The sequence below is a fragment of the Cervus canadensis genome, chromosome X (assembly GCF_019320065.1).
Source record: "Cervus canadensis isolate Bull #8, Minnesota chromosome X, ASM1932006v1, whole genome shotgun sequence".
In the NCBI taxonomy this organism is placed as follows: domain Eukaryota; kingdom Metazoa; phylum Chordata; class Mammalia; order Artiodactyla; family Cervidae; genus Cervus; species Cervus canadensis.
In genome coordinates this window covers 131,152,292-131,174,621 of record NC_057419.1, presented here as the reverse complement: position 1 = coordinate 131,174,621, position 22,330 = coordinate 131,152,292, and the positions used below count along the sequence as shown (strand labels likewise).

At 45.0% G+C, this 22,330-nt stretch overlaps 1 protein-coding gene across 1 annotated transcript; it reads left to right on the top strand.

The window, feature by feature from the left end:
• Nucleotides 1–7,964: 7,964 nt before the first annotated feature.
• On the top strand, nucleotides 7,965–14,524 carry TEX13C (TEX13 family member C). Its single transcript, XM_043459034.1, has 2 exons — nucleotides 7,965–12,440; nucleotides 13,459–14,524. Exon 1 carries the CDS (start codon nucleotides 8,318–8,320, stop codon nucleotides 12,428–12,430), a length of 4,113 nt encoding a protein of 1,370 aa, XP_043314969.1. The 5' UTR covers nucleotides 7,965–8,317; the 3' UTR covers nucleotides 12,431–12,440; nucleotides 13,459–14,524.
• The last annotated feature ends 7,806 nt before the right edge of the window (nucleotides 14,525–22,330 follow it).

Genomic DNA, 22,330 nt, shown 5'->3' with positions numbered 1-22,330 from the left:
CACCCAGGGCTGATCTCCTTTAGGATGGACTGGTTGGATCTCCTTGCAGTCCAAGGGACTCTCAAGAGTCTTCTCCAACACCACAGTTCAAAAGCATCAATTTTTTGGCCCTCAGCTTTCCTCACAGTCCAACTCTCACATCTATACATGGCCACTGGAAAAACCATAGCCTTGGCCAGACAGACCTTTGTTGGCAAAGTAATGTCTCTAGTTTTTAATATGCTATCTAGGTTGGTCATAACTTTCCTTCCAAGGAGTAAGCGTCTTTTAATTTCATAGCTGCAGTCACCATCTGCAGTGATTTTGGAGCCCCCCAAAATAGTTTGACACTGTTTCCACTGTCTCCCCATCTATTTCCCATGAAGTGATGGGACCAGATGCCATGATCTTAGTTTTCTGAATGTTAAGCTTTAAGCCAACTTTTTCACTCTCTTCTTTCATTTCATCAAGAGGATTTTTAGTTCATCTTCACTTTCTGCCATAAGGGTGGTGTCATCTGCATATCTGAGGTTATTGAGATTTCTCCCGGCAATCTTGATTCCAGCTTGTGCTTCTTCCAGCCCAGCATTTCTCATGGTGTACTCTGCATATAAGTTAAATAAGTAGGGTGACAATATACAGCCTTGACATACTCCTTTTCCTATTTGGAACCAGTCTGTTGTTCCATGTCCAGTTCTAACTGCTGCTTCCTGACCTGCATACAGGTTTCTCAAGAGGCAGGTCAGGTGGTCTGGTATTCCTATCTCTTTCAGAATTTTCCACAGTTTATTGTGATCCACACAGTCAAAGGCTTTGGCTTAGTCAATAAAGTAGATATAGATGTTTTTCTGGAACTCTCTTGCTTTTTCGATGATCCAGCGAATGTTGGCAATTTGATCTCTGGTTCCTCTGCCTTTTCTAAAACCAGCTTGTACATCTGGAAGTTCACAGTTCACGTACTATTGAAGCCTGGCTTGGAGAATTTTGAGCATTACGTGTGAGATGAGTGCAATTGTGCGGGAGTTTGAGCATTCTTTGGGATTGCCTTTCTTAGGGATTGGAATGAAAACAGACCTTTTCCAGTCCTGTGGCCACTGCTGAGTTTTCCAAATTTGCTGGCATATTGAGTGCAGCACTTTCACAGCATCATCTTTCAGGATTTGAAATAGCTCAAGTGGAATTCCATCACCTCCACTAGTTTTGTTCGTAGTGATGCTTTCTAAGGCCCACTTGACTTCCCATTTCAGAATGTCTGGCTCTAGGTGAGTGATCACACCATTGTGATTATCTGGGTCATGAAGATCTTTTTTGTACAGTTCTTCTGTATATTCTTGCCACCTCTTCTTAATATCTTCTGCTTCTGTTAGGTCCATACCATTTCTATCCTTTATCAAACCCATCTTTGAGTGAAATGTTCCCTTGGTATCTCTAATTTTCTTGAAGAGATCTCTAGTCTTTTCCATTCGGTTGTTTTCCTCTATTTCTTTGCATTGATTGCTGAGGAAGGCTTTCTTATCTCTCCTTGCTATTCTTTGGAACTCTGCATTCAAATGGGAATATCTTTCCTTTTCTCCTTTGCTTTTTGCTTCTCTTCTTTTCACAGCTATTTGTAAGGCCTTCTTGGACAACCATTTTGCCTTTTTGCATTTCTTTTCCATGGGGATGGTCTTGATCCCTGTCTCCTATACAATGTCACAAACCTCCACCCATAGTTCATCAGGCTCTCTGTCTAGCCTTAAATCTATTTCTCACTTCCACTGTATAGTAATAAGGGGTTTTATTTAGGTCATACCTGAATGGTCTAGTGGTTTTCCTTACTTTCTTCAGTTTAAGTCTGAATTTGGCAATAAGGCGCTCATGATCTGAACCACAGTCAGCTCCTGATCTTGTTTTTGCTGACTGTATAGAGCTTCTCCATCTTTGGCTGCAAAGAATATAATCAATCTGATTTCGGTGTTGACCATCTGGTGATGTCCATGTATAGAGTCTTCTCTTGTGTTGTTGGAAGAGGGTATATGCTATGACCAGTGCCTTCTCTTGGCAAAACTCTATTAGCCTTTGCCCTGTTTCATTCCGTATTCCAAAGCCAAATTTGCCTGTTACTCCAGGTGTTTCTTGACTTCTTACTTTTGCATTCCAGTCCCCTATAATGAGAAGGACATCTTTTTTGGGTGTTAGTTCTAAAAGGTCTTGTAGTCCCTGTAACACCCCTATTTTACCTGTAAAGAAACTCAGTGGCTGAGGATGGAGGTTTGACCAAGACCTCTGAGCCACAAATAATATTTTACCCCTCATTACTGTATTGTTCCCAATCCCCATATTTTATTAGCCTCTATCCCCACTTAACACAAAATTTTAATTGCAATTGACTTATGTAGTGTCTTCTTTAGCATCCCAGTAGATAAAGCTGGTCAATTTCTCTTTGCCTTTATTTGGGAAGTACAACAATATACCTGGACAGTAAAGCCCCATGGTTTTACCAAAAGTTCTTCCTATTTCTTACAAATATTAAAAGCTGATTTAGATGATATAAAATTTCCTGGAGGCTCTACTTTATTATAACATGTAGATGACTTGCTTCTCTGCTTCACTTCCCAGGTCTCCTCATGGGAAGATATTTAAGAGCATCCACCTTTTTAAAGCTTTTATACTCAAAGGAACATAAAGCTTCTATGGAGAAACTGCAGCTTATTCAAACTAAAGTTTACTATTTGGGGCATCTGATCTCAGAACAAAGTGTGTACCTAGATCCAGATGGATTTCATGGCATTCTGAATTTCCTCAAACCCAAAATTATACACCAGCTACAAGGTTTTCTCAGGTTGGCTGACAATTGTCAGAACTTGATTCCAAACTTTTATCTCATGGCCCAAGCTCTTTATGCCTTATTGAGGAACATGAAACCTGACCCTGTTACTTGTGAAGATCAGGGTGACCTAGCTTTTAACATGTTAAAGGAAAAGCTAATAAATCCCCCTGCTCTTGGATACATGATTATCATTTTTCCTTGTTCTTTGTTAGTCTTTTAGTGGACCGGAACCTGGTGGTCCAGAGTCGACAATAATAAAGTAAGAGTGAGAAAGAGGCTGATATTCCCTGGTTTACGTGGAAAGCCAATAAAGCCCTGTTCTTAGAGCTTGCACTGTTGCACATAGGCACCAGGTGCCCTCTCAAGTGGGTGAAGGCACAGTGCACCTTCTCCAGAGGGTCTTAGAAGCCCAGGCAAGAAAGTGAGCTCAGTGGGCCTCCGTGCTCCAAGGAATTAGCCTGAAAGAAAGAGAGAAGAAAAAAAAGACATGGGGACCAAAGCTCTGATGGATCAAAGGTGTTTTAATCAACATGATGTGGGCATACATACTGTCTTACAAGGTAGTTATTCTCAGCAAAGATAAAGATTAAAATTCCAGACTTACAAAACATAAGGCAATCCCTATTAAAGAGAGAGAGTTGTAAACAATCCCTTTTTACCATATGGTTCATAAGAAGGAAGAGGGTACTTATCACTGTATTGAGAAACTAACAAAGGAAATGCCTGGATTCCTCCGCCCCTGGAAAGGCTTGCCTCTCCTCTTAATTCCTGAATATTCAGGAATTAATAAGGACCAGAGGATTCCTGACAGATACAAAACAGCACACAGGAAGCCTCCTGTTAAATGCTTCCTGACTGTTCTTCTTCATATATGAAAAGGGAAACACTCTTGGAAATGGGGATCATCTTTGTCTCACTGGGTACTAAAGTCAGCAGCTAGACCCTATGGCATAAGAATACCCTCCTTCCCTCAGAGCCATTCCTGTTCCTGTCCTTTTAGTTAAGGTCACTGAAGAAATAGTCATCAAATCCTTTCAAACTATCTTTGTAGTCCATGAAGAAGTCTTCCTAAATTCTTATCACACTCAATATCTTTAGGCCAATTGTCTCACTTCCTAGAAAATCCTCTTGCTAACTGCTCCTTGTATAACTCTCTTTCATTGTAATAACTTTAATTGTATCAACCTTCTTCCCTCATCTGTGGATGATACTCCTCATGATTGTTCAACTGTAACAGATCATCTTTTGACCCCTTGCAAGGATTCATAGCAAAATCCCCTAACCAATGCTGAATTTTCATAGTTTACTGACAGTTCTTATTTAAAGGATGAAAAATGTAAATACTGTGCTAGGTATACAACTGCAGCTACTTTTGAAGTCACTGAGACAGCACCTTTGCCTTTGGTTACCTCAGTCCAACAAGCTGAATTATATGTTCTTACTTGGGTTGTACTCTAGCCAAGGGTAAATTTGCAGACTTTATACTGATAGTTGGCATGCCCTTCAACTTGCCCAATGGACTATTCAAGGTTTGGCAAATGGATTATATTCAGCTTTCTCCATCTCATGGATATAAATATGTTTTAGTCATGGTTCATATGTTTTCCCACTGGGCCAAAGTTTTTCAGTGTAGATAAGCTACTGCCTCTTCAGTATCTAAAATATTAATAGAAAAGATTATCCCTACCTAGGTAACTTCTTGAGCTCCATCGTGACTGGGGAACCCATTTTACTGGCCAAATACTATATTTGTGCTGTTTGCCTAGATCTACAGCATTTTCATTATGCTTATCATGCTCAGTCTTTAGGACTAGTTGAATGAACTAACAGCACCATCAAAACACAATTGGCAGACTTCCCTGGTGGTCCAGTGGTTAAGAAACCACCTGCCAATGCCGAGGATACAGATTTGATCAACTGAGCCCATGTGTTACAAATACTGAGCCCATGCCTAGAGTCAGTGCTCTGCAGTAAGAGAAGTCACTACAATGAGAAGCAGTGAGAAGCCTGTGCATAGCAACAAAGAGTAGCTTACCATAGCTAGAGAGAGCCTGCATGCAGCATCAAAGACCCAGCACAGCCAAGAATAAAAAAAAAAAAAAACAACTCATTTGACAAAATTTGTGGAGACCCTCCAAGTACCTTGGCCAAAAGCATTGCTTGTTGGTCCTTCTAAATCTCAGATCCATCCCTTTGGAACTCATAATTGCTGGGAACCCCAGGCATGTAGCTCCACAATTAATAAAAGGAGATATACTTCAATATTGAAAAGTTCTGATTACATCCATTGAAAATAGTCATGCTTTAGTACAGCAATATTTTCACAGCATGCTCCTGAGAGATGAAGACCTCAAACACCATACTTTGCAGCCTGGAGATTTTGTTTATTGGAAAAGACATCTCTAGAAAGACTCTCTTCAATCCCATGGGAAAAGTCCTAGTAAGGTACTATTAACCAACTCTTGTGCTGCCAAACTCCAAATTATAGATAGACTCAGATTCATGTGCCATTTAAAGAAAACACCAAACCCTAACTAGACCTATACACTAACTAGTGACCTGAAAACAAAGATTTCCAGGAACTGAAGCAGACAACAGGTGAAGGAGACAGTTTTCCTGAGAAGACTAGACCAGATGGCTGTCATTTCTCACTTTATTCTCCCTTTCCTTCTTAGAAAGACAATGCTCTTATCCACATTTCCCACTCTATTGAAAAAGGGGGAAACTTTTCTGATTGGTACATCACCAGAAACTCTGTGTTGGAGAACCATGTTGGAAACCATGTTGGAGACCTGTTGGTCTTGTCTGTAAGCATTTTCTCTGTAATCCCAAATGCCAAGGCTGATTTTATCCACAAGCCTATGGATGTTACCTATCAGTTTAAGCTGTTATGACTGAATGTTCCCATATCTTATCTCAATCTTTCCCCAATCATAACCATACCACTGTAACTAAACACTCTACTTTTGCTGATCATATGAGCTTCACTTTCCATGTTATTTTCCTCATCCAAATATGGTCTCCTGCACTCAAGGGAAATCAAATGAGTTTACCCCTGTATATAAGGCTTTTAGAAAAGTTATTTTTGGCATTAGATGGTATTTCAAAGAATGTCATCCCAATTAGTCTGATCCCTAGTTTGAAAAGGAATCAGATTTTAAATCAGAAACTTTCAGCTAATGGATTTATCCATTTCCAGACCTCAGCTGGAGTCTCCTGTGCTCCATCTGGCTTCATTTTTGTCTGTTGTGGATGACATTTCCCATGGACATATGAATATTTAGATAGCTGATGAACTGAAGGTTAATACTTACCATTATATTTAACTGTCCCTTTTAATATCAATAACAAGCCAGACCCCTCACTAGTACACCCCATTAAGCCTCCATGGCTATATTAAATAGGAGCTTCCAGGATACATACATGACTTCAGGTTTGTCTCCATAGGGTCAGATTTTCTCCCTTGCATCAGAGTAAGTGCCATTGATTGCATGATCAGAAATATCTCCCTAACATTAGGAAAGCTAGCCAATTCTGCAGCCAAAGCAGTAGCAGCCAAACAACAATCACTTGACTTAGTGGCTAAAGTAGTTCCAGACGTTTACATAGTCCTTGATAACCTACTTGTTGAACAATGAGGAATTTGTGAGATTTGCACGTGGATAAGTGCCTCTGAAGAGGTCAAAACTTGATTACACAAAATCAGAGGATAAGCACACTGGTTGCAATAAATTTCGCCTGACATGATCCTCTTATTTGTTCAGTTGGCTACCTTCAAGTCTAAGGTCGTGATTTAGAACCATCATACAAACTGAATTTTTCATATTACTTTCAATTCTACTTTGTATAATTATTTGTAAGCTTTGTAGCTATTGCTTGTTAAATTCTTGTAGAAATGATGTACAATAAAGTGATGCTAGCTTAATGCTTCAAGATAATCTCTAACACTTATGACTTTGATAAGATAAAGAATTTAGGTGGAAAATGCTTAAGAGTTCCTCCTATCCTTCCTTGTTACTCAAATGTGACCTCAACAGTTTCTAATGTGTACTCTTTCCCTCTGACATGGCACATGACAAGGATCAGGAAAGATCCTTCCTGGCTCTGAGGAACAAAATTACCAAATATGGAAAACCTGACTCTTGATCAGCAACACTTTCAAGGAAAGATTTTGATCAAAAGGGGGAAATGTAAAAATCAAAAAAGGAAACGTACCATTCTTATAGCTTATTTTACATACTCCAACAGGAAGAAGTTACTTTAAACACCCCAGCAATTAGAAGGAAGATTTTCTCTTTGTGTAGCAACACACAGCCAACTGCCATAACTCTGCCAATGAGAAGCTGCCACAACCCTAAACTCTTGCTCCCATTCAAAAACTTTATTTCAAAACAGTCCCCCCAAACTTCCTCCTTTCCTCTTTAAAGATCATTCCTCTCCTTTGTTCACTGGACTTGCTTACAGTTTGCCACACTTTATATATCCTGAATTTAATTCTTCTGCTTTTCCAAAATAAACTCAATTTTGCTGGCTGAATTATTTACCTTTTTTTTTTTAAGGTTGAAACTGGTAATCAGGATGCTTTATACCATCTGGTATAGGGAGGGTGCCTTTCATATGGGATATTTACTTCTGCTTTTAGGGGAATGAGGGTCAGGGTGTCCTTACACTGGCTGTTTCTTAAGTAAATTTAATTTAAACTAATAAATATGCCAAGTGGCATATTTACCTGGTTCCCACTCCTTCCCCACCATGCAGTCTCATCACCTTCCTCACATCAGTAGTGCAAGCACAGCTTTCTCTCTCAAGTCTCTCCCAACACTGTCCAACCCCTTTTTGGGTTTTGATAGACTCCAAGTTTGCACCTTATTTACCTCTGTAAACTAGGGGTCTTGAAGCCCCAGTCTCCTTACCCTCAACTCCCTACCCCCCAAATCCCCCTCCCCCACTCAAGTTCTCTGATCTCCATTGATTCACCCTTCCTTTTACAATAGGATTGAGAGAGAGAGTATGTGTGTGTCCATGTGTGTATGTGTGCGGTTGCAGCCCCTAGGTGCGTGATTCGCTACTATTAGCATCTGGAAAGAATCCGCAGTGCCCTCTGCCACTGTGCGCCTGCGCCCTGCTGCCTGCACCAAGTCCCCCCCTCCCCTCTGCCACGTCTGGGCTCATTGCGACACCCAGTGCGGCTTCTGGTCCGCTCACCCTGTAGAGGGTGCTCTGGCTAGGCGGCAGGTCTAGCAGCCTTGCGTGCCTGTGACTCAGCACGCCTGTGACGAGTCACGTAGCCTGAACTTTGGCGGTTGGCGTGGTGGTGAGCGGACCTGTTCTACTCTCGGTGAGGAAAGCGGGACCCTGTGACGGACAAAAGAGGCGGGCGAGGAGGCCAGGACTGAGCTAGGACTCAAGGAGGACTGAGCCGGGAGGTGAAGGGCGGACTTGGTAGCGGCGGCAGCTTTTAGCTGTTGCGGCTGTCGCAAGGCAGCGTCTTCTTCAGTGAGGTGGTTGGTTGACTAGGCCTCGGCAGCCATGGCTGTGGACTTTGGGGACCATGCCAGTGGCTTTCGCCACATCGATGTAATCAGGTTCATCAACAATGAGGTCCTCTTGAACGGGGGTGGCCCTGAATTCTACGTGGCCTTCCGCTCGCGACCCTGGAGTGAGGTAGAGGATCAGCTGCAAATCGTGGTTGCTGACCCGCGGGTGCCACGCACCATCAAGAGGGCCTGTGCCTGGAGCGCGCTGGCGTTGAGCGTGCGTGTGGGGGCGAGGCAGTGGGAGCAGCAGGCGCACCGTATCAGGCGGCTCCAGGAGCAGGTGGGGGAGCGTGAGGCGGCTTCCTGGGCCCTGGCCAACGAGCTGAAGCACCTCCGTGAGGAGCGTGAGGAGGCGGCAGTGCATCTACGAGGCACACGGGTCGCCCTGAAGCAGGTGATAGATGAGCGAGATATGTTGCGCGGGCGACTGCTCCAGCTTGAGAGATCGGCCCAGCTAGCACCTGTGGCACATGAAATGCTGCCTGGGCCTGGAGCTGAGCAGCTTGGAGCTACAGCATGGCCCATGAATGTACCAGAGCACAGCAAGATGGTGGCTCTGGGAGCACAGGGCATGCCACATTCAGAGAGTCAGATGGCAGCCCCGGCAGCTGTGGTTTATGTCCCCGGACCCCAGAGCTCCTTTGCCCAGGCAATGCAACCCCTTCCACCAATGCCGGTGCCACATCCATTGCCATTCCCAGTGGGATTCCCGTATGTGACACCTTTACCACCTTCAGCAGTTGTGGAAGGGGGAGCAGTCACGGCAGCAGCAGTACCAGTAGCAGTCGCACCCCAGATGCCTCCCCTGGGGATCTACCCACCTGGTCAGTGGGCTGCAGTGGGGGCCCAGAAAGAGATGGCCCCACCATATGACCAGAGTTTCTATGCCCAGGAATATTCTGACAACCTCCAGGGGGAATATGCCCAGGAGGCCTGCAGAAGCCACAGCCAAGAGGAAGGTGCTATGTGTCCCCAGGGGATGTCCTCCCTGGGGGGCAGCAGAAGCTACAGCCAAGAGGAGGGTGCTCTGTGTCCCCCGGCAATGTGCCCCCTGGTGGACAGCAGAAGCTACAGCCGAGAGGAAGGTGCTGTGTGTCCCCAGGCGATGTGCCCCCTGGTGGACAGCAGAAGCTACAGCCGAGAGGAAGGTGCTGTGTGTCCCCAGGCGATGTGCCCCCTGGGGGACAGCAGAAGCTACAGCCGAGAGGAAGGTGCTGTGTGTCCCCAGGCGATGTGCCCCCTGGCGGACAGCAGAAGCTACAGCCGAGAGGAAGGTGCTGTGTGTCCCCAGGCGATGTGCCCCCTGGTGGACAGCAGAAGCCACAGCCGAGAGGAAGGTGCTGTGTGTCCCCAGGCGATGTGCCCCCTGGTGGACAGCAGAAGCCACAGCCGAGAGGAAGATGCTGTGTGTCCCCAGGGGATGTCCTCCCTGGGGAACAGCAGAAGCCACAGCCGAGAGGAAGGTGCTGTGTGTCCCCAGGGGATGTGCTCCCTGGGAAGCAGCAGAAGCCACAGCCGAGAGGAAGGTGCTGTGTGTCCCCAGGCGATGTCTTCCCTGGGAGACAGCAGAAGCCACAGCCGAGAGGAAGGTGCTGTGTGTCCCCAGGGGATGTCCTCCCTGGGGGGCAGTAGAAGCCACAGCCGAGAGGAAGATGTTGTGTGTCCCCAGGGGATGTCCTCCCTGGGGGTCAGCAGAAGCCACAGCCGAGAGGAAGGTGCTGTGTGTCCCCAGGGGATGTCTTCCCTGGGGGTCAGTAGAAGCCATAGCCGAGAGGAAGGTGCTGTGTGTCCGCAGGGGATGTCTTCCCTGGGGGGCAGTAGAAGCCACAGCCGAGAAGAAGGTGCTGTGTGTCCCCAGGGGATGTGCTCCCTGGGAAGCAGCAGAAGCCAGAGCCGAGAGGAAGGTGCTGTGTGTCCCCAGGGGATGTCCTCCCTGGGAGACAGCAGAAGCCACAGCCGAGAGGAAGGTGCTGTGTGTCCCCAGGGGATGTCCTCCCTGGGGGACAGCAGAAGCCACAGCCGAGAGGAAGGTGCTGTGTGTCCCCAGGGGATGTCCTCCCTGGGGGTCAGCAGGAGCCACAGCCGAGAGGAAGATGCTGTGTGTCCCCAGGGGATGTCCTCCCTGGGGGACAGCAGAAGCCAGAGCCAAGAGGAAGGTGCTGTGTGTCCCCAGGGGATGTGCTCCCTGGGAAGCAGCAGAAGCCACAGCCGAGAGGAAGGTGCTGTGTGTCCCCAGGCGATGTCTTCCCTGGGAGACAGCAGAAGCCAGAGCCAAGAGGAAGGTGCTGTGTGTCCCCAGGGGATGTCCTCCCTGGGGGTCAGCAGAAGCCACAGCCGAGAGGAAGATGCTGTGTATCCCCAGGGGATGTCCTCCCTGGGGGACAGCAGAAGCCAGAGCCAAGAGGAAGGTGCTGTGTGTCCCCAGGGGATGTCCTCCGTGGGGGTTAGCAGAAGCCAGAGCCAAGAAGAAGATGCTGTATGTCCCCAGGGGATGTCCTCCGTGGGGAACAGCAGAAGCCACAGTGGCGAGGAAGGTGTTGTGTGTCCCCAGGCGATGTCTTCCAGCCACAGCCTAGAGGAAGATGCTGTGTGTCCCCAGGGGATGTCTTCCATGGGGGGCAGGAGAAGCCACAGCAGAGAGGAAAGTGCTATGTGTCCCCAGGGAATGTCTTCCCTGGGGGGCAGCAGAAGCCACAGCCGAGAGGAAGGTGCTGTGTGCCCCCAGGGGATGTCCTCCATGGGGGACAGCAGAAGCCAGAGCCAAGAGGAAGGTGCTGTGTGTCCCCAGGAGATGTCCTCCGTGGGGGTCAGCAGAAGCCACAGTGGAGAGGAAGGTGTTGTGTGTCCCCAGGCGATGTCTTCCCTGGGAGACAGCAGAAGGCACAGCCGAGAGGAAGATGCTGTGTGTCCCCAGGCGATGTCTTCCCTGGGAGACAGCAGAAGCCATAGCCGAGAGGAAGGTGCTGTGTTTCCCCAGGAGATGTCCTCCATGGGGGTTAGCAGAAGCCAGAGCCAAGAGGAAGATGCTGTGTGTCCCCAGGGGATGTCCTCTGTGGGGAACAGCAGAAGCCACAGTGGAGAGGAAGGTGTTGTGTGTCCCCAGGTGATGTCTTCCAGCCACAGCCGAGAGGAAGATGCTGTGTGCCCCCAGGGGATGTCCTCCATGGGGGTCAGCAGAAGCCAGAGCCGAGAGGAAGGTGCTGTGTGTCCCCAGGAGATGTCCTCCGTGGGGGTCAACAGAAGCCACAGCCAAGAGGAAGGTGCTGTGTGTCCCCAGGCGATGTCTTCCCTGGGAGACAGCAGAAGCCACAGCCGAGAGGAAGATGCTATGTGTCCCCAGGGGATGTCCTCCCTGCGGGTCAGCAGAAGCTATAGCCGAGAGGAAGGTGCTGTGTGTCCCCAGGAGATGTCCTCCCTGCACGACAGTAGAAGCCAGAGCCGAGAGGAAGGTGCTGTGTGTCCCCAGGGGATATCCTCCATGGGGGGCAACAGAAGCCACAGCCATGAAGAAGGCCATGTTTGTCCCCAGGGAACAGCGCCCCAGGGAGACAGCAGGAGCCACAGCCAAGAAGAAGGCTCTGTTTGTCCCCAGGGGCCAGCGCCCCAGGGAGACAGCAGGAGCCACAGCCAAGAAGAAGGCCCTGTTTGTCCCCAGGGGCCAGCGCCCCAGGGAGACAGCAGGAGCCACAGCCAAGAAGAAGGCCCTGTTTGTCCCCAGGGGCCAGCGCCCCAGGGAGACAGCAGGAGCCACAGCCAGAAGGAATGTCCAGTGATGCCCCAGGAGAAGTACTCCATGGGCAGCAGCAAGATCCCCAAACAAGAAGGTCCAGAGAGGCCCCAGGGGGCATGTACCTCGGGGTCCAGCACAAGTCATGGTGTGAGAAAAAGCCCAAAGAAACAGGAGCAAAAGGCCAAGCAACCAAAAGAGAAAAAATCCTCAGATTTTCAGCATCAGCAGAAACCTGATACACACTCCAATCAAAATAGTTGGGAGTGCCTGCGTTGTAAAGCAGTGAATTTTCCATGGCGCAAGTCCTGCTATAAATGCAAGAAAGTCTGCAGGGCAGTTGAGAGTGGAGACCCGGATCCAGGACAAGCTCACTGATTTCAGGAAGGTAAGTAAGAATGGAAACACTCTAAGGAAAAACCAATTTCTTAACAACCTCTCCTCTTTTGATCAAAAAGTAACTCATTTACTTCACAGAAAATTTGAAAACCAAAATTATGAAAGAAAAACAAAATAATCCATTATTTCATTGCCCAGATTAAGCACTTTTTATCATCTGAGCACACATACAAATACATACACACATGCATGCACACACTCAATTATATTCTTATTTTGTACACTTATTTTAACAAAGATAGACTACTTTTGAGTATTCAGTTCCGTTCAGTTCAGTCACTCAGTCGTGTCTGACTCTTTGCGACCCCATGAATCGCAACACGCCAGGCCTCCCTGTCCATCACCAACTCCTGGAGTTTACTCAAACTCATGTCCATCAAGTCGGTGATGCCATCCAGCCATCTCATACTCTATTGTCCCCTTCTCCTCCTGCCCCCAATCCCTCCTAGCATCAGGGTCTTTTCCAGTGAGTCAGCTCTTCGCATGAGGTGGCCAAAGTATTGGAGTTTCAGCTTCAGCATCAGTCCTTCCAATGAACACCCAGGACTGATCTCCTTCAGGATGGACTGGTTGGATCTCCTTGCAGTCCAAGGGACTCTCAAGAGTCTTCTCCAACCACAGTTCAAAAGCATCAATTCTTTGGCGCTCAGCTTTCTTCACAGTCCAACTCTCAGTGGTCCATACATGACCACTGGAAGTATTACGTGTTTAAAATAGAGGACTTCTAATTCCTTTTAAGTTTGCAGGTGCTGGATTCTGGATGGCTGATGCTAATTGGTTGACACCCTAGAGACACTGAAGTCATGAAGAATTTTTTTTCTTTTTCACTGATTTCTGTTTTCTTATTAACCACCTTTTCCTGAAAATGCCATGTCTTTGCCTCAGAACGGCCATATACTTTTAGAGTTATATGCTATATTGAATTTTAGGAGTACTGTTTTTCCTTGAAAATGCTGTTGTTCTTTTGTAAACTACTGCAGTGTTCATGTTTGCTTCTTGTTTTTAAGTTTTATAGGTAGGGGCTCATTTTTGTCTCTGAGCCACATGGAATTTGCCTGTTGCTGAAGAATCCAAACCTATCCCATTTAGAAGATCTTCCAAGATCCTAAAGAAATCACACTTCATTTCTGACTGACCTACACCTCAGTGAGACCTCCCGGCTGGATGAAACTAAGAAGAATAAGAAGTCAGGGAAGAAGAGATGCTTTGGGACTTATTAGAGGGAAGAGGGATACAAAATAATTTTGTTAGGATTTAATTTCTCTTTTGATATGGAATTATTTCAGAAGTGTTGGGGGGGGTGAGTTTGCAGTGTTAAATTCTATAGATGATAGCAAATTTGATGGATTTCATTTAATTAGACAAATAGTTATTGATTGTCTAGTATATGATGGGAGGTAGAATTATATGGTATTATCTAGTGTACACAAATCTTTTTGGTGAGTTCGGTTAGATGACAGGGGAGAGCATAATTTGAGATATATTATAGATTAGAGGTGACTTTGTTTTGCATGTCATGTGGTCTTTGGGTAAACCTAGTTGAAATAGCATCCAGGTATTTCTGTAGTTCTGGGGGCAAGATCAAAGACATTTTTGTGGATGGACTTGATTTCCCAACTGTTCATCTTGTTGGTCCCAGATGACACAAATGAGTAGTGGCAAAGAGCGGGAAAGTGTCCTCACAAAAGTTCAGGCAGGACTTTTCTGATACTGTCCTGATTTCCTCCCTCGAGAGGGACAATTAGTTTCCTGGTTGCCTGAAAGACCAGCCACCATCCCAAGTCCCTTTCCAGCCAGTGGATGAAGAACAAAATGTATTCCAAAGACAGACATCATGCTGTGGATGGTGCGTCTCTTGGGAGGACTAATTGGATTAAAAGTAGAACTGGACTGGGACAAGTACTCTTGAGAATGCCCTGCTCCCCTGAGGCAGCTGCTGCAAGCCAGGGGGAGCCAGGGTGGAGCCCAGGGGCTGGAAAGTCAGATCAGTCTCCAGTCTGAACAAGAGGTGTCCTGGAGTTCTCCCAGGAGGTTCCAGCTCACCAGGCTCGGGCTCTGTCAGAGGTTTTCTGTTTCTAACTAGTAATAAAGAGTGTTCACTTATTGCTGTGTCTCCTGTGTAGTGTGTACCGCGGGGGCAGGTTTGCTTAGAAGTGGCAGTTGATTTAATTATTTTAAATTAATTAATTTTTTTGGTTGGGCCATGAGGCTTGCAGGAACCTAGTTTTGCAACCAGAGAATGAATCCAGGCCCATGGCAGTGAAAGCACTGAGTCCTAACCACTGGGCCTCCAGGTAATTCCCAGAAGTGACCATTTAAATCTGAATCTTCCCTCCATCCCACTGAGAAGACTGAAAGTTAAATGTCATTCACTATTGAATGACGTTTGAAGGGCCCCTCTTCTTCCTGTGAGTTACCCAAGAATGGGAGGGGGAGGGCCTTCTATGGGGGCCTTCAGTCCATTGTTACTGTCCCTGGTACTCTCACTGTCCAAGTCCACATGGTTTCTTGAGGGTGGGCATGTCTGCTTCTCTATAGCCAGTGGGGGTTGGAGGTGTCTGCCAATGCTGGAAGCCCTGATGTCCTAGTCTCTCTACATGCACCATAGTCTCTATACAGTCACCATTTCCCTCTGGGGCTCTGCTTTCTCCCTGGGGTCCTGGTGTGGAGTAAGGAGTACATAGGCATTATAAAGCAGTATTCTTTCTCTAGATCATTCCTTTCATAGCATAATTTGGTCCAAGTGTGCAGGATTATAGAAAACCAGATACAGGCTGGCTGGGATAAGAGGTGCCAAGATCTGGACATCTTCTTGGAACGGGTATGGTGAGATGAGGGGGTGGAAGATAAAAATGACCCTGTCATATGAGAACTCTCCTTTCTCAGAGATGACTGATGGTAAGAGCCTTGGCTAGGGATAGGAATGTAGGAAAAGAAGAGGGTTATCAGGGTGAATAAACAAAATTATTTGAGAGGGAGGGGAGAAGATATTATGATATTTTGTGGGTCCTAATGTCCCCTGTACACTTGGAAAGGTGGGCATGTGCTGGTATTTTTCCTGCTGGATATAAATTCAGTGCTGGTGCAATAGAGGAAGAGTACAAATGGTGGTGGAGAAAAAGAAGAAAGAATGAGGCCTGGCAGCAGCCACTGCCATTATTGATGATAGGGATGGGCCTGGTACTGCTCCCTTACAGGCACTTATGAAGGTGGTGATGCTGGAGGAGGGATATGGGTATTTCTCTGAGCAGGAGGGTGTAAAGGAGGTGGAAAGAGGCCTTTTAGATCCTGTGGAAGCTTCAGAGCAAGAGAAAATGCAATCTGTGTGGAGAAAGTGAAGGATCATAGCAATATTCTTCACACCACCTCCTCACCATTCTATCATCTCGTACCTGCTACTGGACCCTACACAGGAGCAGCATCTTCAAATGCCCATTTCTATTTCCACAGTTAGTATGTCATCTATCATTTAACCCCTTTCATTCCCACTAGTAAAAGCAGAATCAGAATAAGTGCCTCAAATAAGAGCACTTCCTGTGAGAGCATCTGCTACTAGCACAGCCTATCAGCAGGTGTGGGCTACAGAAAAAGCCCCTGTGGTAGATAAGAGGTGGCAGCAGCTTCAGTATCAGAATGGACAGGAGCAAAAGGCTCAGCATTTCTTAAGATCCCTTAGGAATGAGAGAATTCTACCTTGTAAAGACAAAGAACTAGAATCATGAAAGTGGTAAGAAATTATTCCTGGGATGCAACCATGCTTCAAATAAAGGAGATGCCTAATCCTGGACAGGCATTCTGTCTTCTTACGGGGCTAGTTGACCTGTTTGATTTCAGAAATGTAAGAGAGAACCAAGGAGATCTGAAACAAAAGAAATCAATTTCCTGAGTACATGTCTGATTATAAACATAGCTATATAAAAATAGCTATAAATGTAGCTTAATTTCACTTTAGAAAAATTAGAAAAACATTTCAACCAGAATTTCACCACTAAAGGTACCACTGTTTATATTTTTATGTGTTTAATTCCATATCTGTATATATATGCACTTACATTGGCATGATAAATTTTTTAAAGCATTCTTTACATGCATTTGTACATCTTTTATGGTCTTTTTTATTGTGGTTAAAACAACAACATGAGGTCTAATTGTTAACTATAAACCCAGTGTTGTCCAGCAGGTCTCTAGAACTTTTCCATCTTGCATAATTGAAACTTCATAGCCTTATTTAAATTAACATATTAATTTGTTTTTCTTTTACACCTGTGTGCCCCAGTGTTGGAGGCCCTTTGTTCTAGACTCCTCTCATGCCACCTATTAAGCAAACCCCAGTCCTCTCCAATGTCTTTCCTCCTATTCAGAGCCACAGTGCATCTCCACCTTAGCTCAGGGCCTGTGGCCAGGTGTCCGAGACAGAGCTCTGGCTTAGAGGGATGCAGGGATGGGACTGCTCGAGGCCAGAATGGGGTAGTGAACGGCACATGCAAGGGGCGTTAAGTCTTCTCCTGGGGCAGTGACGTGGGTCCCCAAGGTCCGAGACCAAAACAAGCCGAGCCCACCCATTCCACTGCACGTGGCTGTGGCCAGTTGTTCCTCCCAAGAGAAGCCAGATGTCTAGAATTCGTTCTAGGAGACCGTCGCTGCCTGTACTTGAAGTCTCTCCGCCAAACAACAGGGCTCTGCTCTCTCGGAATCAGCCCAACTGCGAGCATCCTGCGATGAGGAAGCTGGCCCCTTTACCCGAGCCCCTCCATTCAGAAACATTCTCTTTTCAACAGCATAGGGAACGCCTGCAGCCAGGGCCGAGGGCCAGACCCTGGTCCAGGTGCGTGGAATGTGAGGTTTCCCAGGAAGGCAAAGACAGGGTGCAGTTGGAGCGTGCAGGATACACTTTGTGGCTTTGGGTGAGTGTGGAGGTGTAAATGTGAGTACAGAGGGAGGGGTAGGGAGAGGGTGAGCTAAGATGCATTGATCACGAGAGGTGGCCCAGAAGACCGCGGAATTAGTCTAATGGCGCAGCCGCCGCCACCTCATGCCCCAGAGGAAGCCAAGTCTCGAGGGATCTCGCGGGATCTCGGGAATTTACTGGGACTGGCAGGGCAGCCCTAGAATGAGAAACACTGGGCAGTGGCGGGTGCCAGAAGCCTCTGGTTCTGAACTCGTCCGCAAAGAGTTTGACTTACACCATTTATCAAGCAAACCCCATCCTCATCTATGCCTCACCCTCCCTCCACTCCCCCAGTCAGAGTGACTGTGTGGCGCCTGTTCCCAGGGGTCCCGAAGGTCGAGCAGGGGAGGGACCGCGGATGCCGGAACGGGTGAGTGAGCTGTGCAATATTCATATTAATATTTTAATATTAGTCTGTGAACAACATCTGCAAAAAAAGTATGTGATAAGATATTCCCATGAGCCCTAAATAGAAGAGGCTGGGGGCAAATGACAGCTACAAGACCTGAGCAATCCGTGAAGGAATGAGCATAGAGAAACAATGGCTCATCTCACAGACCAGAAAATAGGAAGACCCTAAAATACTCTGTGAACCAAAATGCTCTACAGGTATTTACTAGAAAACACAGTGGACCAATCTGAGAAAAGCAAGTGGAACTAAAAATGGGTGCAAGTGATACTTGGTAAGGTTGATGGGGTTGGAGCATCTGGATACCATGAACTCGCAGAACTCGCAGCCCAAGCTCCCTTCCAGGATAGACGTACATGGAGAAGAGAGATGCCATTCTGCTCTCTATTCTCTCTTTTAATAACTTTGTTTGGGATTTTCCTTCTCGCATTTTATGTTACCCATTTTAAAATGAAATTAGTTTTTCTGAACTTGCAGAAGGAGGCATGGCTCAGCAGAATTTTTCTAATATCTCAAAGCTCACATCTGTTGTTTTGGCTGCTGCTGCTAAGTCGCTTCAGTTGTGTCCGACTCTGTGCGACCCCATAGACGGCAAACCCACCAGGCTCCTCTGTCCCTGGGATTCTCTAGGCAAGGATACTGGAGTGGGTTGCCATTTCCTTCTCCAATGCATGCATGTGTGCTAAGTCATTTCAGTCATGTCCGACTCTGTGCGACCCTATGGACAGCAGCCCACCAGGATTCTCTGTCCACGGGATTCTCCAGGCAAGAATACAGGAGTGGGTTGCCAGTTCCTTCTCCCTGTTGTTTTGGTGTGGTCTTCAAAAAGCAACTTGGTTTTTTATAGTTCTGGAGGCTGGAAGTTCAAAATCAAGGTGTCAGCAGACTTGGACTATGAAGGGTGAGCGGGAAGCATCTGTTCCAGACCTCTCTCCTTAGCTTATGATTGGCCATCTTCTACCAGTTCCTCTTCAAATCGTCTTTCATCTATGTATATCTCTGTTTTTGTGTACATATTTCTGCTTTTTATAAAGATAGCAATCATATTGTATTAGGGCCCACCCTAATGACCTCATCTTTAGTAACATCTGCAGTGATCCTATTTCCAGGGTCAGTACCTATTTTGAGGTACTGGAGTCTAGTACTTCATTCTGTGAAATTTTAGGGGACACAATTCAACCCATAAGAGTCCTAAATATAGTTTTTTCTACCTAGATATGTGAATTTAAGACAAATTAAAATTCTTAAAGCTCTTGGAACTCTTTTCTAGTATAGTGTGTAAACTAGATTTGAATCTCAGCCTTGCTACTTGTTAGCTGTGTAATATTAAACAAGTTCCTTATCTGTGTCTCAGTTTTCCCATCTATAAAATGGGAATAATAATACCTATTGAATAAGAATGTTATGAGGATTAAATGAAATAATATATGAAAATGCACTTAGAACAGTACTGGCTTCAGTTTATAAGATAATTTGTATGAATTTTTTCCTTAGAAGTAACAGTGAAACCTAACTGAATAGTATTAAACAGGCAGTCTCTCTGAATAGTTGCCAAATAAAATACAAGCATATGGAAATGTGTAATTTTAAACTTTCTTATTAATGACAGGATTTCTACTAATATTCCTAATGGTTTTTAAAAATTTTATTTATTTATTTTTAATTGGAGGCTAGTTACTTTACAATAGTGTAGTGTTTTTTGCCGTACACTGACATGAATCAGCCATGGGTGTACATGTGTTCCCCATCCTGAACCCCGCTCCCGCCTCCCTCCCCATCCCATCCCTCAGAGTTGTTCCAGTGTACCGGCCCTGAGCATCCTGTCTCATGCATTGAACCTGGACTTGCGATCTATTTCACATATGGTAATATACATGTTTTAATGTTATTCTCTCAAATCATCCCACCCTAGCCTTCTCCCACAGTCCAAAAGTCTGTTCTTTACATCTGTGTCTCTTTTGCTGTCTCATATATAGAGTCATCATTAACATCTTTCTAAATTCCATATACATGCATTAATATACTGTATTGGTGTTTTTCTTTCTGACTTACTTCACTCTGTATAATAGGCTCCAGTTTCATCCACCTCATTAGAACTGATTCAAATGCATTCTTTTTACTAGCTGAGTAATATTCCACCTAATGTTTTTTTTTTTTTTTTTTTCCGAAGAGTGTTCATTTGGCTGATGGGAACATAGTGCTAAAGAAACAAAGTCTCCAGTTCTGTTCTACCTAGGGCAATTAGCTTCACATTATCTCCATAATTTAACTAGTTGAGTGAATCAGTTACACATCAATTGGGATGAATATCACCATTGAATATAACAAAAGCTTTAAAAGATAAACCAACTTTTCAGTTTTTAAAGTAATATCTCTTGGTGCTACTTGTTTTCCAAAGAAGAAAAAAAGCATTCTTAATTTCTGAAGAAGAAAAAATTTAACTAGCAGTACATTAATTTGATTCTAGCAACTAAAATTTCTATTGAATGTACCACAGTTTCTTTATAATTACAAGCATTGCAGTGTAGCTGCACCATCATGCTTTTTCTTCTGACTAATCATCTTCCTATACTGTAATCATATTTTGAGGATCAGTCTGTTGCTAAGAGTGATTTGTGTTGTTGATGTAATAGAATTACTGTGTGAATATAGTAAATTGGAGCTCTTCATTACAAACACAATCATAATTGATCATTCTAGCTATTGGTTAGGGTAACTTAAATTTAACTTGTAATTTCCACAAGTTGAATCAATGGAATGCATTTATTTTTAATTAAAAGGATGCAAAAATAAAATCTAGGGGAAATGTGAAAATACAAACAATAATTTCATTTTGGGTACTGTATTATTTACCTATTGCTGTATAACAAATTACCCAGGATTTCACAGTTTAAAGCAATATACATTTATTATCTCACAGTTTCTATGGATCAGGAATCCAGATATAGTTTACCTGAGTCCTCTGCTTCAGGGTCTCTTACAAGGTTGCAATCAAAGTTCAGCTAAGGCTCGAGGCTCATATGAAGGCTCCACAGTGGGAAGGATTCACTCTAAGCTCACTTACGTGGTTATTGGCACATGTGGTAGGCAGAATAATGGGTCCCTAAAGAAGCCTGTGTCCTAATCCCTGGAACTTGTGAATATGTTATGTTACATGGCAAAGGGGAATTAAAGCGGCAGGTAGAAATTAAGGTTGTTAATCAGCCATTGTTAAGACAGGGAGATCATCCTGGATTATCTGGGTGAGCCCAGTGTAAACATAAGAGGCAATAAAGGTGAAAGTGGGAGGCAGATGAGAAATCAGTGTGAGAGTGATATACTGTGAGAAAAACATGGCTGGCCGTCCATTGCTGAGTGGCTTTGAAGATGCAAAGGGTGGGCTGTGAGCCAAAAAATGTGGTTAGGTTGTCGAACCCAAGTTCCTGTGCCTGGCACACAGTGAAGCCAAACAAACCAAAATGTAGGAGTTTGGAACAGAGAAAGATTTATTGTAGGACTGAGCAAGAAGAACTGTGAATGGGTGGCTGAAACCTTTTTCCTAAAAACAGGAAAGGCTTTTGTACTTGGGAGGGCCCCACAGGGTTCTGCTTGATTTCAATTAGCCTCTAGAAACTGGAATAGGCAAGGGAATGGATTCTTCTCTAGAACCTCCAGAAGGGAATGCACCACTACTGATGCCTTGAGGTTAGCTCGGTGAGATTCAATTCAAACTTCTGATTTCCAGAACTGTAAGATGATAAAGTCTTGTTATCTTAAACTGCTAAGTTGGTGATAATTTGTTATTGCAGCAGTAAGAAACTAATGCAGCAGAATTCAGTTCTTCAAGTATTATTGGAGTGAGGGCCTCAGTTCCTTGCTGGTGGTTGGCTGGAGGCCATCCTCAGTTCCTTGTGATATGGACCTCTTCAGCTTGATTCATCAGAGCAACCACTCTAAAAGAGCAAAAACAAGAGAGGGCGAGAGAAATGAAAAGATGGAAGTCACAGTGTTTTGTAACCTAGTTACAGAAGGGACATCTCATCACTTATGGTGTATTCCATTTGTTAGAAGCCAGTCATAAGGTCCAGCCCACGGTGGAGAGGAAGGGATCACATAAGATTGTAGACTCAGAGAGACAGGGATCAAGGGACTATGTCAGAAGCTGCCTACCACAAGTACTGATACAAACTCACAGTATTTTCATGTTTAAAACCATGTGGACTTCTGGCTAGCTCACTGTTCTTTATTTAGTTTTCCTTCTCATCTGCTATATTTTCGTTAAAATATGTATGTATGTGGTATACAGAAATAGGAAGAGAATAAGAATAAATATTAAGTGTTGTGATCTCTGGTGGAAGGATTTCAAGACCTTTGAAATGTTCTCTTCGAGTTTTACAATGAGCATGTTTTATATATAATCAAAATTAAAATTTTATGAAACTATTTGAAAAATTAAAAGATAAAACTCTCCACATTTATGAATGCCTCATACTAATTTTGATATGTGCATTGGGTTCCTAAGCTTATTTTTATTGAAAGCAAG